The 20,334-nt window shown below is 33.6% G+C and overlaps 2 protein-coding genes across 2 annotated transcripts in view; both read left to right on the top strand.

Annotated features, from left to right (window-relative positions):
- LOC117122905 overlaps window positions 1-20,334 on the top strand; it is a gene marked incomplete at its 3' end in the record, with an annotated part of 62,491 nt that overhangs the window by 15,880 nt on the left and 26,277 nt on the right.
- Window positions 8,834-20,334, top strand: part of LOC117122906 — a 15,277-nt gene continuing 3,776 nt past the window's right edge. Inside the window, exons 1-7 of the mRNA XM_033268682.1 lie at window positions 8,834-8,988; window positions 10,301-10,401; window positions 14,818-14,957; window positions 17,153-17,264; window positions 18,044-18,175; window positions 18,531-18,641; window positions 19,046-19,294. Coding sequence (XP_033124573.1) covers window positions 18,106-18,175; window positions 18,531-18,641; window positions 19,046-19,294 — 430 coding nt within the window. The 5' untranslated portion in view covers window positions 8,834-8,988; window positions 10,301-10,401; window positions 14,818-14,957; window positions 17,153-17,264; window positions 18,044-18,105. The remainder of the gene's footprint in view (window positions 8,989-10,300; window positions 10,402-14,817; window positions 14,958-17,152; window positions 17,265-18,043; window positions 18,176-18,530; window positions 18,642-19,045; window positions 19,295-20,334) is intronic.

The following is a 20,334-nucleotide window of genomic DNA, read 5'->3' as shown; positions in this document are numbered from 1 at the left end:
ATGTAAATCTTTACAAAATATTAGACTAAAAAATCAATAAAATAATCCTTTCAATTCCAAAAGTCGGACTTTCCGGGGGCGTTCGTCCCTATGACCTCTGAGGCGTTCTCATGTACTGCACCTGGGCCGCCCAGTTATTCTCCCACCTGGCTGGAAAATCGTCCTTCTCATCGGGAACATCGAAACCCCCTTCCCCATCGAGACATTGGATCCCCGTCGGGAAAATCATGGCGCCAGTACCGCTTTAAATAATCATGGATTTAATATGATTTCAGATATATTTTATAACACACATACGCCTACTTGTCCTTACAAATACAGAAATAATAACGATCACATAAGAGCTCGTAAAATCATTTTCTGTGACACAGTACGGTATGTCTTATAGACTCTTTATCCAACACAGTGAGGAGCATAGAAATACGCATCTACCGCGTAGACCAATTAAATCAAACTGGTATTTGGTGACAGAAAGAATGTTTTGAGAGGGTGTTCGAAGACTGCGAAATGGAGGTATATCGGGAAAAATGAACGCAAATATGATGGTTCATTCAGATGGAGAGCTTTAAAGGTCAGAGCAAGTAATTATATAACACGTTGCATTCATGAAAATTGATGATGTCAATAAAAGTTATTGGTATATAGATAAGAATTACAAGCAAATTACTTTATTGACAACAATGATTGTGTCCATAACCGACTGATTGATAACAGAAGCAGTTTTATTGGGCTTGAAAGTAGTAGTAATACAGGCCAAATATATGGAATTCCGTGACAAGGGATGTTCATTTTAAGCCATAATAGCTTTGGAAGTGCCATGAATATAACCAAAGATACTGTAGGTGGTGTGGAAAATTATAAAGTTATGAGACCGGGTTTAATCAGTAGTATAATACTATCATCTATGCTGAACATAGAGACAAGAGAGATATCTCGAAAAGAGTTATTTCAAAGGGTGGCCTTGTTTATACCTGGCTCATTTCTCGCCGACTCCCACCTTAGTAACGTGTAGGAGATGATTGAAATCGCTTCAGATCGGAATCGTTGGAGGGTTGCGCGCAGGGGACTTTATAATTAAAAGAAATAATTTTAAAAAGTAAACAATGACTTTAAAAAATAATAGAAAAGTAAAGAAGTTAAAAAAACAATGAGTATAGTACGAGCTTGCCCAATAGCGAAAAAAGAAGAATCGTTTTAAACTTACAGGCTTCTATCCGTTTTTAAAATTATTTTTACCTTATGTATTGTTTATACCGGGCGCCGTTTGGGACATTCGCTATTTTGGTCAACAAAATAACAAAATCTAGAATTATTATTATTTTTTCTCGACAGAATGGTATTTCGTTGACCAAAATAGCAAATGTCCCAAACTGCGCCAGGTAGCATAATTTCTCTCCTCTCTGTCATCTTTTTAAAAATCAACAGATTCATTTGAGTTTTTTACTTTTAATTATGTAAATTTATTTCATAATTCTTTTCTCTTTAAATAAAATGTTCTCTATCAGTAAGGACACAGTGCGACTTCGGAAAAAGTGTTAATAAAAAGGGCTTTTTATTAAAAAAAAATGCATGTCAAAATATTCTTGAGATTGATCTTATGTTTTTTCTAATGGAAAATTAGCTGTAATGTATAAATTAGGCCTGTGTTACACATGATAATTTATTAATTCTCAATTAGTTCTTTAATTTAATATGTGATAGTACTTGCGTGGAATAATATAAAATTTGATTAATAATTCATTTGTAAATGTTAGAGGTTGTTGATTTTTTATCCTGTTTTTAATTTTATAGTTTTATTCATGCAAAAATACGCTTTTATTAAAAGAGCACACAATGAATTGGTGCGTTAAGAGTTAAATAAATAGATAAACATACGTTAACTTCCATTTAAATAAGTAAAAAATAAGAATTCAATAACTACGTATAGGCCTATCTATTATCTAGGCCTATTCTTACTATTAACACATGACACGGAAACATTTGCAAGTTGTTCCTAAAAATAACGTTCTTTTCCAGGACTACATAACTAGTGTTTTACAGAATGTACAATTATTTGCTTTTTCAAGTTTTCATTAAAAAGTTTGACATTTAATACTACATTTGCTAAGAACAGAGGTAATTTTTTAGAATTACCGGTATCAGATGTTGATCACATATAGCTAAGAGTGCAGGAGAAATTCTAACGTTAAAAAAGTCAAATGAGAAAATATGATGAAGAAACCAAAACCCTCTAAAACTAAAACGTTGTAGTAGGCATTGTTATGACTGTGCAAATAACAACCCAATTATTTCACGAGATACCACATTAAAATTGATAACATCACAACGTAAATAGTATGTTATGAAGCGTAGACCTATAGATAATTACTTCTAAATGACATGACGCCGACTGAGGAAACCAACGGCTGTTACCATGCTAGGCATAAGCAAAATGTTGTCAGTGCATGTAGTACTTATACACACTTTAGGGATAACATGTGAGTATGATGAATAAAAAGTATAGCCGCGTTAGTCTGTAAAGTATAGAACAATATAAAGTTAAGAACAGCAGCACTTTTGAGAATAACAATATAGAATTTATTCTCTAGCTTTCGTGCACACAATGGACTACATCACAGTCTCCTGATGAAGTCCACTGTGTGGACGAAAGCTAGAGAATAAATTCTATATTTTTAGTCTCAAAAGTGCTGCTGTTCTTTACTTTATATTGTTCCATGTGAGTATGATTATATATAAAGTACTTTTTTTTTTATATAAGAACCAGGAAATTTTTCCCAGGCTCAGTCTTATAATTTTTTTGCCGATTTCAGGCTCAAAATGTTCTTATTTTGTTCTTATTTTTACACACCTTTTGTTTCGTAAGGGAACGGAATGAGCACCCTCTCTTGTTACCTGTCTGACAGTTTTGTTTGTTTGTAAGTTAAATATCTAATTATCGTAGCAGGCTCGATTACTAGATGTGTATAAGAGAGCACACGGGGCCTGTGTCCCCCCTCCCCTTTAGTCACGCCGAAAAAATAAAAAAAATTGAGAAGAGTTAAAGGGAAGAAAGAAAGAGGGAAAAAAGGAAGTGTGCCCATGAGTTCAGTGACGGATCCAGCAGAGGGCGAATGGAGAGCTCGATTATTTTACTACTATTGATTGACAACGAACACAACCTATATCCCAGACGCATAAATCAGGGTGAAACAAGGTCCAAAGGGGAGACCTAAAGACAGTTTTTTTTAGCCGGAATGTAGTAATTCTTTTCAGGTCAGGAAGGAGATAATGCTGTCATTTTATAATCTATTATTCTCGGATTACTTTGTTACTGCTTAGTTTGTTGGGGTGGGAATATTTCACAAGGTGATAGGGACAGATTACAGAAGTTTGTTAACAGGTTTGGGAAGATTATCGGTTCGGACCTGCAATCGGTGCACTCAGTCTACGAAGAACGACTAGTTAACAAGTTTGATAACGTGATGTCTGACAAAAGTCACCCGTTACATTCAAATATTGCTAGTTGCGTTATACAACGCAGCGGTAGACTGAGGGTACCGGCTGCTAACACGAACCGTTATTCTAACTCATTCATTGCGAGGGGCATTTACCTGTTTAATAGTAGATATGTAAGATAGTTATTATTTATTGCAATGAATTACTTTTCCTGCTTAATTTATTGAAAGAGCGATGTAATTTCCAAGGATTTGGATTAATAAAGTGATGTCTACGTCTATGTCTATGTCTATGTCTAGTACCCAGCTATAGAACAGCTATCTAGGCTCAGCATGGAGTAAGTGCGAATATCCGCAGCCTACCGACCCTTAGGGGCCCATTTGATGCCCCTACCCATGATGGTCAGTAGGGTCCTCACTCTGTATACCACCCTGATCCAAGATGCCTTGTTAAATAACAGCATAATGTGTCTCTGACAGCGACTGTATGAGATATATTATATTAATCCATTGGGGTGGGGTGCCCAGCTGGCCAGGGCCACCCTACATTTGTCAAAATTTTAAAAAATTGAGATAAAATTTTCAAATTTTAAGTCTGAATGAGTGCCATTTCTAGGCATCAAAAAGTGCTGTTAGGATATGCTCTGATATTCCTATCTTATTTACATATGTTATACATTACTTAGATTTAATAGTGAAACTAACAGTTATAAAGGTGAAGAAACTCTTCAATTGTTTAGTGGTTACAGTTAGTGGTTTATTGATTGATGCTAAGAGAGACACACAAGAACTAAGTATCTATCCTGCATTCCAACATTATGATGATATACAAATGACATGAATATTTATTAACACTTATATATGTGTATATATGATGTACCAGTCAGTATAATAAACACTTTTAGACTACTTCTTCAAGTCATTAGTCCGTTATTGTAGATACAATCCGTTTGTCAGCATTCTCTTATTTACTGTATTGTATGTGTCGTAAACAGGCTACTCCACCTACTACTACACAAATTATAACAGGTGCCATAATGATAATTTGCTTTGCGACTACCCAGTATAAAACATAGACTATAGGTCCTTTGATCAGACCTTTCCGATGCCCGTGAGGGGAGGGGTGTCTAAGGGTAAAGGAGCATACGATGGAGCATAACTGCCGTCGGGAGGAAGGTCGAGAATCGGCTGAGAGTGCCATTTCCGAGCGTCTAGAGGGGCCTATTCTTAAAAATTGTTCAAAGGGCCACTGATCCTTAGGGTACCATATTGTCTAGTGGGGTCCTCTATAGAACTCTGATCCTAAAGGACATTGCTGATACAAAACAGCATAATATGTGACTGACATCAACTGTAGGACAGCATATTAATCCAGTGGGGTGGGTTGCCCAGTCGGCCAGGACCCCGTGGGCCCTGCATTTGTAAATATTTTTTAAAATGGAGATAAAATATTCGAAGTTCTAAGTCTGGATGAGTGCCATTTCCGGGCATCTAGAAGTTCCAAAATCATAATTTGCTTTAAGTTGCGACTCAAAGTATAGAATAGACTATAAGTCCTTGATTCTGAACTTTGCGATGCCCATGAGGGGAGAGGGAGAGGGAGCATAGCTACCAGCATAGCTCCCGTCGAGTGGAAGTCAATAATTTTTTGTCGAAAACACTGCTTTGAAAAAGAATACTATACTCGCGCAAATAAGCGCCCGGGCGCTTAAAATATTTTTTTTGCACTTTCTGAGCGGCGCTTATTCAAATGGGGCGCTTATTTAAATGGGGCGCTTATGAAAACCGAGTGGAAAGTAAGGGATTAATTGGATTATTGACTTGCTAAAAAGAAAATCTTATGATATTGGCGCTTAAGACCCACTTATTCTCGTCTCTTTAATTTATTTTTTTTCTATTTCCATGCCAGCTAGCTTTTATAGCTTTAACTAGGATAGGAGGCGCCCGAATCCGAGATGGCCGAGACTCAACAGGTGCTGACTGTAGTTCAATTAGATTGAACCCTAGCCAGCGATGAGGGCGTATCCCCATACTTCGGTTTGGGTGCTGGCATGGTATTCAATTTTCACTTTTTATTTTGTGGTTTTGGTTTCCGTTCCATCTTTACACTTGCCTGATAGCGCTTAGAGACTTTTTGTATTTTGCGCTCTATAAATTAAAAACCATTAACCATTACGGTATTTTTACCATCTGAGAGTGCAATTTTTGAGCATCTCTAGAGGGTCCTATTCTTCAAATTTGCTCAGCTCAGCCCCAAACATGGTGGTGCTGAGGTGGTGTAGAACAGCAATAATTAATGATTAAATAAGATCACAAAACTGTGATTGATATAGTACGGTATAGTCGCTATTGTGAGCGATTTGCTGAAATTTTATATTAGGAATTACGAACTATCACTAGAATTAGGCCTATAGTTATGCTTAGAATTGTAGCATCGTATTAGGTATATGATGAATCATCTTGCAAGTGATGCCTGTTTTGATTGTACATGAACAGAAACGTTAATTAGTAATTATTAGAAGTATATTTTAATTGCGTATTGATTTACCTTAATTTGGGGTACTGTGTTTTAAGAGTCTGGTGCATTTTGTATATAGCGGAGTGATATTTGCATTGTTATGAGGCTTATGTGGGACTCGCCTTTTAAGTTAGTGTAAGTTAAGTATATTATAACGAAGTTAATCCATGAGAGTTTTATACAGTAGTTATAACTTTTGACCAGAGTAACCATGGGTATACCATGTAATACAATAGAGCGGCTGATTGCTTGATTTTTTTTGTATTGTTTCGTTTTCATAAATCTTTCCTTCCATTTTCTCTACGTATTCTTTCATCTCTTAATCTTGACCCTGATGAATTAAAAATTGGTTCCATCCGGAATGCCCTTTCTATTAAGCAGTTGCATGTGCTTTATTTTATATGTTTTTCTTTTCAATGTATTTATGTGTAGGCCTATATATATATATAGTTAAAGCGGATAGTAGCCCTCGATGGCTTATGAAGCAATAAAGTGAATTGAATTGAATTGAATTGCATTGAATGAGAGTCGCATTATTTCGGGTTTTCTTTATGAGAGGAATAATATGTTTAAAAGTATTTTTCTTTGAGTATCGTCGATATAAATGGTATAATTCAAATAAATATTATTATTACTTGAATTTGAATTTTTGATGTCGAAGTTCAAGTACTGAATGCATGATTTAATGGATTGAAAATAGTTAAAATTACGTTAACCTATATTATCGCGATGAAAAACTTTGAGCAATTTTTGTATTTCTATTCGATAGGTTCAAACGACTTCTTGGGACACAATAAACTTTCAGATCAAACATAACAGCTTTTGAATTTTTGTCAGCTTGAATACCGAAAGAATTTTCAAACATACAAAATTATTATTGCACAGCAGTATAATACCGTACTTTATTATATAGGGTATTGCATAGTCACAGCTACTGTAAATAAGGAACGGTTAGGATTTTTTGTGTTTTTTTCTATCTGAACATACAACTTCATGTGACATTTACCTCAGCCTCAATTTTTCTTATTGTGTTTCAGACGCTATAGAAAATTTAAATAGAAACCTAAAAACCATTATTTCCTTCAAAAATTACATCCTGTGTCCCTTATGGTATCAGAAGAATGGTCTTAGAGTCGTAAAAAAAGTTAATTGAAGACAGAACTGTATGTGAATGTTGAAAATATGAATCTGAAATAAAGAGGATAAGTACGGAGTCCCACAGGGACACATACTGGGTCCCTTATATTTCTAGTGTGACATAGTAGATGTATGTCAAAGTATTAAATTTAAATAAAATAAATTAAATAAAACAAAAAAATAAACTAAATATTTTATGTTCAGTAGTAGACAAATAGTGGTTTGAAACTAACAATAAAACGGAACTATGTAACATTTTTTGGTTGCCTCCTAGATGAACAGTTAACTATTATATCACACTTAGACTACGTAACAGTAAAATATCAAGCAGATGGAAATATTTTATCCCCAAAAATGTACTTTTAACAATAGACATTGCTTTAGTTTTGTCACACATTAATTACGCAGTCACAGTGGGGACTCCCCAAATGAACTACAAAAAATACATATGCTTCAGAAAAAAAAAAACCACAATGACAATTATATCTAAAGTGGGTTACTTGCATCATACACACGGTTTATTCTACCAAAACAATTCACTTAATATCAACGATATATAACAATTCACATTTAAGTCTGAAAACAATCAGCTTCCAATTGCATTTGATAATTTTTTTCTAAAAATGGAGGACGAAACAAGAAATATATGTAATTACCAGATACCTGTGAAAATAATAAATGTAGGACAAATGGTATAGCTGACAGGGGCTGCAAAATTTGGAATAGTTTATCTGATCATATAAAACACAACTTAATTGGTGAAATCAAGAAACGAGCCCACACATACCTACTTAATCACTACCATCAATAATTTTTATTAAGTAAAATATGAATTATTTTAATTAGGGTCACTGTTATTATTGTCATTGTCAATATTATCAGATATTTATTTTATATTAATAATGATTATTATTACTATTGTTATTATATTATGGTTATTATGAATTATTATGATTATGCTTGGCATGCAGGTCATAAGTCATATATGACATTTTCCATGCAAACCATCATTAATCTGTTATGTAGCCATCAATGTTTAAGTCTATACTGTAAATACCATGAAATGGCATGAAATAAATGATACGAAAATACTACTGAAAAAGTTAAAACCGTGTGTTATCAAGCATTGTTTACTTTATATAGACAGGGCCCAGCCAATGATAAACTGCCATTTTGTTCTGTATCTTAAAAAATAAATTAAAGTTTCAGATATATTGTCCTTGTAAAAATCGGTAAAACCCTCAACTTTAATACTTAAATTTTATTTAAACTGTATTTCTCAGCAGTTTTATTATCCTGACCCCATACAACTTGAAATAAGCTGGGGGGGGGGGGGGAATTGGCCTCAAATCCAAAATGGCCGCCAAAATTCAAAATTAACTTAATTCGGCAAATTCTGCCTAATATTTGTTCCGTTAACGTTTTTCAATGAATTAGTTAATCCTAAATTAATTTTAAATTAAATTTAAGGCCACCTAAAAGTTTACTCCATATTCAAGATGGCCGCCAAAATGCAAAAATGGCCAACAGAATTACCTTATTAAGATTGCCAGAAATTTGTTGTGTAAAAGACTTTCTTACAGCGATCTGTCATCTGGAACCTTTTTTAATTAACCGCTGAGAAAACTTATACCGGAAAAAATGGCAGTTTATCCTTGGCTGGGCCCTGTCTAATAGTAGCACTAAGCTCCCGCTACAAGATAGTTCCATAGTGTCTGTTAAATTTTACTGTACTGCCTTTCAGATTGTTTAGCTGTCTGTCCTGCTGGCTGGAGCGAATATGGAACCTATTGCTACAAAGAGTTCACCTCACGTGTTCACTGGGGTCCAGCTAAAAGTTATTGTCGGGGACAGGGATCAGGAGTAGATTTAGTTTCTATACATTCTTCAGGAGAAAATGTAATTACCAAGAAACATTTATTCATTTTACCCAATAACATTAAGTGGAGCTATTGCTTGGCTGTTAACACGCTTGCCTTCCAATCTCAATTAAAACAATTTCAAATCCTGTGTCAAATCAGGATTGTTTATCTCACAATTAAAATAACTCTACACCTCATTAAGAGAGATTAAAAATCATTATTCGATCCTGTATGTTTCTGTTAAATGTAAGATAGATAAATAAATACATAATAATAATAATAATAATAATAATAATAATAATAATAATAATAATTTCATTTCATTTATTCATTTATTTCCACACATATCAAATAAAACATATACTGAACATAGTTCAGTTCAGAATTGTGTGGGGGGAAAGTCGGATAAACCAAATAAGGTTCTAAGTTCGACCCACCTCTTACAAAACAAAGGGGGGAAAATACAAAGACAGTTAAACAATTATACACGATTCTTTTAAAATAAGGAAAAAAAATAAAAAAATAAAACAGTAGTTGCTACACATTTCAAATTGTTCACTTAACGTTCTTCTTATTTATATAATTATTAAGACGCAGCGTAATTTGATATTAGATGTTTTTTTTTTGTAGTTTGATTAAAAATTTAAAACAGATGGTGCCGTTTTAAGATTTTGATCAAGAGAATTCCACACTTTAGGTCAATTAAAATTAACAAAATTAGGGCTAAACTTTGTCTGGCATTTGAAAAAAATGTAATCATTAGAGGTACGTGTATGGTAATTGTGTAATTCACCATGTTTCTTAAAGTAATTGTTAAATGATTCTGGGAGGTAGTTATTAGCGTATCTATATAAAAATATGGCAGTTTGAAGCCTATTAATGTCAAAAATATTTAAAGTTTTAAATGCAAAAAATAGTGGTTTAGTATGTGATAAAGAATTAGACTTGGAGCAAATTCTAATAATAATAATAATAATAATAATAATAATAATAACGATGAAAATAATAATGATAATAATAACAATAATAATGATAATGGTAATAATAATAAGTATTAATATTAATAAAGAAAATAATTATAATGATAAAGATAACGATATTACTTTTATTGTTATTATGATTAAATCTCATTACAAGTATTATTATTTAAATTAAAAACATGAAATTATATAATGTAAGGTAATCTAGGCCTACACATAACTAGATTGTTTTTACCCGTATCTTACTGAAGGTTAATAACTTAATTTATTATTCTTAATGAGCTAGAGTCATAATTTTAAATTCAGTTTTGAGGGTTTTACCGATTTTTACAAGGACAATATATCTGAAACTTTAATTTATTTTTTAAGACTTTTGTTGGATCATTGATTACTAGTGATGCATGGATAGGTCTATATGAAGATGACGATGATGATTATCATTGGGCCGACGGCTCCTCTCAAAATTATTGGTGAGTACATACTTTGAAGTAATAAATACGTTATATGTTATGTTACATTAATTTATAATTTATTACATAAAATGAAGATATTACGTGTATCAAGATATCACTTTGAAGTCTATACAAATTTAATTACGAATAAACTTTTAAACGACCAAAAGAAAAGAAAAAAAAATAACCGGAACATATGGTCATTGTATTTTCTTAATCTAATTTCTTTACAAATTGACAAACTAATTTGTGTTTGCCACATGCAAATTAGTGAAATAATGTTGGTGTTGGGTGGGTATCTTTGTGGAGAAGTAGATGTATGTACGCTTATACACATTATACAGTTTTTAAAATTGTATTTCTAGCGTCAACCCAGTTATTTATTGTCAAAGTAATGGGGTTATCTTAAACTATAATGCTAGTGTAATGAGTGCATGATACAGGATTCCGGGCCGAAATGAATTTCTTAATGCATTTTGTATTGAAGTCTAATAACAATATATAACTATGTAGGCCTAGGAAGTTACAAAAGCAGATGCAGATTAAATTAATATTAACCCGTTTGAGATAAGATACTGCCATATAGGTCAATAAATACCTGTATCGAGTTGGGTTTGTTCAGTTTTAGTATTGCTTTATACCTAATCCAGTTTTATGTCAATAATGTCAGATTTTTATATTAGAATTAATTTTCTTTAAGATATAAAAAAAAATCGTGTTACACAAAAACAATTGTAAAAAGTGTCCTCCGGGCTAGATAGGGGCATGGCAAAAGGGCATAACTACACAATTTTCATTAAATTCCATAGGCAGAAGGGAAATAACTGCAATGATAGTCTGTGATACATTGAAGTGTGACGATTTTTCAACAGCCAACCGATTAATCGAGTTTTCCTGGTTACAATGATGGTTGCCTAAAAAGTTTTATTATTTTGTATTCTTCCTACTGTTTGTGTACTCACAATTTGTAAATAAGAAACTACATAAATAGTATGATTTTTGACGGTAGCATATTTCTAGTTAATGCTAGGCAAACATGGTAAGTCTAGTTAATTATGCTATCAATGCCTTACTTTGAATAGAATACAGTTTTTTTTTCATTCAATATGTATTTCACGCGGAGGCTCCTCACAAGGCACAGCTTTAGCATCGTGGAGCCTACATAGTAATACTGTACAATTTATCTGCAGCGTGGCAGTGTGAAAGTTCACAATAAGAAAATACAGTTCAATACATGGAAATAAATCCATTGGAAAGAGTAACTGTTTAGTAACAATAATTAACTATGGTAGAATAATAATTCACATTTTAACAATAAAAAACAATGGGATAACTGAAGCATTTACTTAGCAAATATCCATGGCAAAGAGGCACAACCACAACGTTCAGCAAATAACCATGGCAAAAAGGCACTACTTCTACGTTTATTTATAGCAAATAAAAAAAGGGACAACTATAGCTTAGCATAGTCAACTGTGCTCACAAAGCAAACAACAATTTACTTTTTCATCTGAATAAATACATTTTATATATTTTCTTAGAAAGTTAAAACAATATATTGTTCAACGTACACATAGAAACAATCACCTGCACATTCTAACTAAACAACAGTTCTACTTCACATACGCATACGCGCGTATCCTTCACGCAGCGTCGTAACGCCTATGCGATCTTGTGCGAAGGTCGGCAGGGCCCTGGACCCCCGGGGTCCCGAAGGGCCTCTACCCATAGGGTCCTCGATCTAGTGCCATGAGTCAAAAAGGCTTTGATACATAACAGCATACCATATAGTTAATTCTCTTTTTCGTTTGTATATTTGGTATACATGGGTTCTAAATTCCTTTGTCATTTTATTTATTTAACGCGTTACTTTGGTATTATTGTACATTAATTTAATATTTTATACATGACTAGCATATGACACTGTATATTAAATTTTATTTTTTGGATAATCAGACTTCAAATTGTGTTGAAAACACTAAACTGTGCACTTATATCCTTTTGCCAAAGTTTGTCAACATGTCTTGAACGGAAAACCCACGGCAAAATGGCATATCTGACGTTTTGAGCGCAAAAAATCATTATCTATAGAAAAAATGTGTGCTACACTGGAAGAGACATTATTTGTTTATTCTAATACATTAACCATGAAATCAAATACTAAAACACATGTTAGGGCTTCATAAGTTTATACGTTTTGCCTAATGGCACGCTCGCCTATGGTTCTGGTGGTAGAACAAGTCTTCTCGGATAAGGATTGTAAACCGTGCCCTGTGTATACAATGGCTCGTGTGCACTATAAAGAACCCAGAACACCCTTCGAGACGAGTAGGGGGATACCCCGGTGTACTGGAACAGACAGCCACTGTGGTGGACGACGAGAGTTGCTGTTACCGGGTAGCACAGACACGAAGAGACCCTTAGGGGCGAAGAAAGTCATTGATCGAGTTCCTAGTCCACATATCAAGCGCCCTGAGCATCTTACATTAGATGGATATGTGTGCTATATAAAAATACACTATTATTATTATTATTATTATTATTATTATTATTATTATTAATATTAATATCTCCAAAATAACAAATTGTCATTTATGCCCTTTTGTCATGGGGTGGGGGGAAGGGGAGTTCAAGGTAAAGGGTTATTTAATTACCGTACTCGCGCAAATAAGCGCCCGGGTACCGGGTGCTTAAAATATTTTTTGCCCTTTCTGAGGGGCGCTTATTCAAACGGGGCGCTTATGAAAACAGAGTGGAAATTGAGGGGGCGCTTACGCAAATAGATGAAAATCGAGGGGTTCCATGGGAACTTCAGGAGGCACTTTTACGCCGCAAAACCATTCGTTAATCGTCATAAAAGATAATCGTCCAGAGAACATGGCTCATGACAAGAATGCTGTGAATATTTACATAACACCAGAATAACAGATGCAATTAGTGGTTGTGGGTGGTGGTTAGCTTGTTGGCCATTGGCCGATTGAGATTAGCAGAATTGCAGGATCATTGCAGGTTTTCTTGAAAACTCAGATGAGAATGTTCTAAAGGTGTAAATTGTCGGAAAAAGAAAAAAAAAGAGTAGGACTAGACCTATACAAATATGTAAGAATAAGAAAGTTGGAAATATATTGTCTGTCCAGGGATCATATGGTTCTCATCTGGAGAGAAATATCTTCAATTTGATATTGACCTATGAAGAATGTGATTCCACTCTGCAGTTCCAAGTATGCCAACAATCTGTCTCTGGATTGATTGGACTATTGACTTGCTAAAAAGATCTTATGATATTATTGAGGGGCGCTTATTCAAATTAGAAGGGGCGCTTATTCAAACGGGGCGCTGATTCGTGCAAGTATGGTACTGAATTTGTATGCCATGAAAAGCTTGCACCTAGGGTTGAAACATACCATCAGCCACTTCACAGCCTGTCAACAATGCAAGATAAATAACAAGTGTTAAAGGTGTACGTGAGAGTATACTATTTAGACAAATTTAAAACTGATAAAGACAAAATACATACGTTTGTTGTTCTTTTATTTTTATTTCTAAGTTCAACTTTCATGACAATTTTTTAATTTCAATTTAGATTTTGTTATGCAAAACCTATGACTAAGTTCATAATGTATGACAGGCCTTCACCCTGCATTACAATGTAGATAATGTGGACATAGGCCTTTGTTAAAATTTATCAGTAATTTTGACCAATAATTCATTAGAAAATCACCTCATCTCCGGAGCCTCTTCTTTCCACCCCTTGTTGACCTGTCTGGAATACTATGCTCCGAGGTCTCTGGACGTTGGACCAGACAGACGTGTTAAAAATGTTTTATGACCGCTCAACCGTCCCTTTCACTTTGAATCTGTTGGAATTCCTTTCTGCATTGCCAGGTAATGTAGCTGGCTCTCATGGCTGTTTTAGAGGCATATACTTGTTTAGCATTGATTTTCGTTTCCACTTGGGACTTAATCAATAATGTGTTTAAAAGCCTCTGCTTTCCACGTTTATTTGGAAGTCAGACACATTCCGTCTTCTGTTTTCACATTCAGCAACAATATCTTTGTACTTGCATTTCCCCGCGCATGCACTAGATTGATTCTTATGTGGCGGCACTGTTACTTCTATGATACATATTGCCTACACTGAATGCTTATGTTATCTTTAATCTAAGGAAAGGAAAAAAAATAATTATATAGCACACAATATTGTAGGATTTTTATTTGGAAGTAATTATAATGAAAATTTGTGGTTGTAGCAGTCATATACTTTGGAATACCTCATGATCAATATAATGTTATTTTGTGAATGTTTTAAAATATTTGTTAATGAAAAACATTTTTGAAACTTCGTATATTTTCTTGTGAGTATTGTATTCCAACTTGTTCAGTTTCTCCTTGTTTGATGGTATTTTGAATAAAGTTTGTTTTCATCTTTCTAAGTAATTGGGACTCTGGTCAACCAAATCTAGATCGCATAATTGAAGACCCTAACTGTGCAGAAATGCGGAAAAGTAATTATCGTTGGAATGACGAGGAATGCAGTGATAATGTTTACGATGGATACGTATGCAAAACATCATGTGAGTCTACAGTACACTTTTAGATTTGTAGTGTTCAAATGATAGGCCTATTCGTGTGCAACTGTCATTACAGCATCGATGTAGTGTGTACAATCAGGGAACAGTCATAATATGACTGCCTCTGGTGCAAGTTTATTCATTTTTAAAATATACCATAACCATAATATAATGGCAATATGGTATATGGTAATATAACGACAGGCAATATTAAACGTTGATATACGGTAGAGCTCATAACGCCATACACATTTTCCAGGACAGACAAAATGCAGACCCTGTCAGAGGGTATGTCTTTTAAACAAGGAAAAACACGTTGAAAAATGATAAATTTGAGACATTAAAACATTAGTAAATGTGGACCCACATCAATTTCAATGTTTATGACTAATGAAAAATATCAATTGAAACTTAAATTACTTCCTAGGTATAGTAATACCGTATATTTGAAAGGTAAAAGGTAGGCCTAATATATAATTTGATTGAGTTTATTTATTGACCAGAGTCAAATATATACAAGGCAACAAGAAAAAACAAAAACAAAAGCAAGTGTGCAGTAAGAATAAGGTTATATGGATATGGCAAAAAAGTAAAATACTTACTTCCATTAGGGTTTAAAAAAAACACGAAAAAAACAAATTTCACTTGTGTCTTAAATAGTAGACAATTATATAAAATAATATTAAAAGCTGAGAACAACTTTCAAAATGGCCAAAACAAAGAATTTAAAAACCGTACAAAATTAAAATTGCACTTACAAACATTTGTTAAAGTAATAAGTGAAAATTTAAAAATAGTACAGAATGAAAAAATGAACAAGGGAAAATGACATAAAATAAATAACATCTCCCTGGGGAGAGCATCCATGAGATATGACTTTAATGTTTGCGTAAAAAGTATTTATATTGGTCAATTCTATAGAAAAGATTGGCGATTGTTTGTATATAGGCCTATATAATAAAGTCTAAAAAGTATTTTGTTTAAACGGGTAATGGTACCATTATTGATATTGAGTGGATCTTTTTCTATTGTGTCCTACATTCAGACGGTTCTTGACCATTGACACAAAGCTAGGCAGGAGAGTGTACATCGCCAATCTATTCTAGCGCAATTAAGGCTGTGTTAGCATTGTATATCTTAGTAGGTGATCCATTTTCTGAGGTTTTAACTTCTAGGAGTTATTGTGTATAGTCAACTGCTCTCTGGGTATTCCTAGGATGTTTTAATCTAGATATTTCATTAATATCTGCTGTATCTAGATAAACCACATTCCAATCCTCAAGATGTGGCTCAACTGCTCTATATGGTATTCCTGAGATGTTTTATAGATATTTCATGAATATGTATCATGTATCTAAATAAACCATATTCCAATCTACATGATGTGGCCAGGATAATCTCAGAATCGTGCCAGTACATTCCCATCCTCCTAGGACATAGGGGTTACATACGTTGCTGTTTGCACAAAAAATCAGTCTACCACTAACTTTCAAAAGAATGATCATTAAAAGTTTTCATAATATAAAGAAAGTAAGACCCTCTGGAAACCGTTTGGGAGTGCAATTCCCAGGAATCTAGACTTGCACATCCTTATTTTATAATCATTCCTAACCTTGGTGCATGCTGAGGTAGGTGTTGAAACTTCTGGTAATTCCCCCTACTTTGTTTCGCAGTAAATCATTTGATCTACTTAAAATTTAACAAAGTTAAAAAAATCAAATTAAGACACAGTAACAGTGCTATATCAGGCCATTTAGAGTACATTAACCACTACACTCCAGATGCTTTTCATCTCAGCCCAGTCTCAACCATATTTGAGACTGGGCTATGAGCGGTGGTCGGGGTGGGGGGGGGGCCCAGATAGTGACTGTCACAGTTGGAGAGTGTACCCGCAGTCCTGCTATTGTTATTTTGTTATATTTCATGCTTTTTATGTATTTTATAATAACAAGAATAGAGATAAAATATCTGTATGTAATGATATGATAACTGAATCTAAAAACTGGTTGAGCTTATATTGTCGTCAGTTTTATCTCGTAAAAACACTTACTCAACGCTGTATTTCCAGACCAGACATTTATCTTATAATAAACATTAATGTTATATTACTTTTTTTGTATTACAGATATTCAAACAGCATATTAATTTTTACAATTTACTGTCATCATCATTCTTATGTTTTCATGTTATATTTACAGATTGTAACGTTGTCAACTGTCTGTCTCTAACGTTTGTTCTTAATCCTCGCAAATGTAAGTGTTCATCATGTGCAAGTCAGCATTATTTTGGCATCAGAAACCTCTTGTCCAGGTATGTATATATTTAATATGATATAATCTAACACGATGTTGTTTTACATACATTAGTAATTATAGTTGCTACTTCTATCCCGTTTTTGCACGGGTTTCTCTACGCGACACTTTCAGTGATTTAGTCTTAAACATATAGCAAGCAAATCATATAGCAAATGTGTGCATACTAAAATATTACTAAATTCCACTTGAATGTTTATATTAAAAAACTGGTAATTACACTATTAAGCTAATGAAATTTAGTGCAATTATATGTTCTATTTAGCGTTTTGAACTACTTGTAGTTATGTTCAAAAAAATCATCTTAAAAACCATCTTAAAAAATCTATGTGACCACCCGTCGTCTGGAAAGAAAACTTTCTCATTCTTTCAAACCACAAAATAAAAACATGGTCAACGGACTTCGCTTTTTCTGCCTCATCTCTCTAGAAAAAACTCATCACATTCATTCCATATAGTCTACTAGCTTTCAACTACAATCAACCGAATTACTTTTTTCACTCAACGCTTAGTATACCTTCTGCGTCTTCGAATTATTAATTAATCGAATACGCAGAAGGTATACTGAACTAAACGCCTTCGATTAATTAATTAGAAATTGGCACTCAAAAATGTATCATAATAGTTTTATAAAAAACTAAAAGATAATGATCAAGGAGATAATTTTAATAATGATGATAAATGGTCAACTTCAAAATACTGTACTATATTTGCACTTGTCTGTGACTTCAGTAATGTTATATAACTGATTTTGATAAATTCTTATAATATCCGCAGCGTGCACCGCTATCTCTAACTGTGATCTTGTCAGTTGTACAACGGCAACTAATCAAAATTGTATGACGTGCAATGGTGATTATGGAACGGCTTTGGGTCAAGCGTATCTCAATAAAGTTACTATATGTGAAGGTATGGTAAAGTAATTAGAAAAAAAAATTCCCATACTGGCGCTCTTTAAAAAGCCAATGTACTTTGTACTTAATACTAACATCAAAATGTAACAACAAATACAACCTGAAACCTAATTTTATATTCGTAGGTTGATCTATATCTGTAGTTTCATTGTGTTAAACATAGATTAAATGAACTATTATGTAATGTTTTTTTAATGAAATAAATAATTTTTTTTAAATTATCATCAGTTATTATTATTATCATTATTATTATCATTATTATTGTTATAATTATTATTATAGTACCATTACTTTATTATTGTTATTTTATTATTTTTAGTTATTATCATAATGTTTATATTGGGTTGCAGAGAATTGCTCCTGGAGATCCAGCAGTACCATCTGCTACCCTGGGACTTGTCCAGATGGCGAAAACAGCTGCACATGTACATCCGGATTTACTGGTACTGACTGCAGAACATGTACGTATACAATCGTAATAACTACATGTCTACCTCCAACTAAAGAAACAGGTTTTCATGGTCTTTAGCTGCCTTGGTCTTTAATTATAAAAAATATAATATATGGTGGTCAGGGGATCAAGTCTTCGCTGTGCGGGTTGCTTGTGTCTTTGGGTGAACACTTTTATCTACGTGTGTTCCTCTCTACCCAGAAGTAAAAAATAGGTACTGACATTATGTTGTTAAGATAAACCGAGTCACTATAAGGAGTGGCGATCCCTTCATAGCATTGCACAGTCTGGCTAAACGCTTAAAAAGAGGTGGGCATTCCGACCTATAAATGTTTACCCACTTTCATATCTATAACTGTAATAATGATTTGTTAACATAATCTTATGTATTTTTTCATTACACCCTTTTAACAGTGACATCAAGTCAAACACCCATCATGAACTATTGTCTGACAAAACTTCATGACACTTCTGGTGGCACATTGGAGTTACAATGTGTGGATAATGGGCACACATCATATGTTCGTATCACGAATTTGACAAATTTCGAGAATGACTGGAAGAGTAATTACTACCAGCCGGCTGTTGCTTTCCCGCCTTATATATCCAGCTTTGCACTAGGGATGATTCGAGGTATCACAGTAGCGACTATCTATAATAAAGGTATATTATGTAAAAAATTAAAATCCCATTCGGCTTTGTTCAAACGAAGAGTAATCTTTTCATATTTTCATAATAAAGAAACTGTCAATCTTCTTGAACTGAAATCCTTGATAATAGAACCAAATGGACGTAAGTTGACAAAAAATACAACGCATTTTAAAAATAACACAACATTTTTAATGGAAGACATGTTTCGGATTATCTTCAACCCATCATCAGTTAACAAAAAACACAACAGAAATGAGCCAAATACTTTTCATGTAGATATAGGGTAATTATTATGCTGAATATTAAATAGATAGACTGATTTGTTTGCCAATGAGTTTGACCAACTATAGTAAGTCTCCAATCTAGACTATATGTAGCTAATTATTATTCTGAATATATAATTGAATACCATGATTTGTTTAACAAAGGGTTAGTAAAGCTCTAGTAAGTCTGTAATATGGATCATATGTAGCTAATTATTATGCTGAATATATAATCAGGTACATTGATTTGTTTAACATGTTGTGAAGCTATAGTTAAATGCAAGGTACCAAGCGCTTGCATAATAACTATTGCTTACGTGTACACGTAATTACTACGTGTATATGGTTTTCAGGTGCTGTTTATTGCAACTATTGTTGATACAGTATTATTATTACCTTCGAAAAGTGCTCATATTTTTTGTGTGTCTTTGTTTGTTATCAAACTCCGTCGGATTTTCACAAATGATTTCTGACGTTCCTTTTTTGGTGACGATCTGGAGTTGGGTGTGGATGTGGGGGTGTACAGTAAGAATGGCCCCGGAAAAATGGCCCCGGAAAAAATGGCCCCGGAAATAATGGCCCGGAAAAAATGGCTCCGGTAAAAATGGCCCCATATGACAGGTAGGTAAAAATGGCCCCAATAATCAAATTCTGAATTAAAACTGATTTTCTTGAGTCATTATATGCATTTTTTTATCTTAACTAATTTAGTTTTTAAAAGGAACTGTCTCTTATACACATCTAGATGTGTATAAGAGACAGTATTTGAGGAGATTGCTATCTCAGTGA

The sequence above is a fragment of the Anneissia japonica genome, unplaced genomic scaffold, assembly GCF_011630105.1.
Source record: "Anneissia japonica isolate Jap-2015-1 unplaced genomic scaffold, ASM1163010v1 scaffold287555_len78229_cov139, whole genome shotgun sequence".
Taxonomy (NCBI): domain Eukaryota; kingdom Metazoa; phylum Echinodermata; class Crinoidea; order Comatulida; family Comatulidae; genus Anneissia; species Anneissia japonica.
This window is presented reverse-complemented; position numbering and strand designations above follow the sequence as displayed.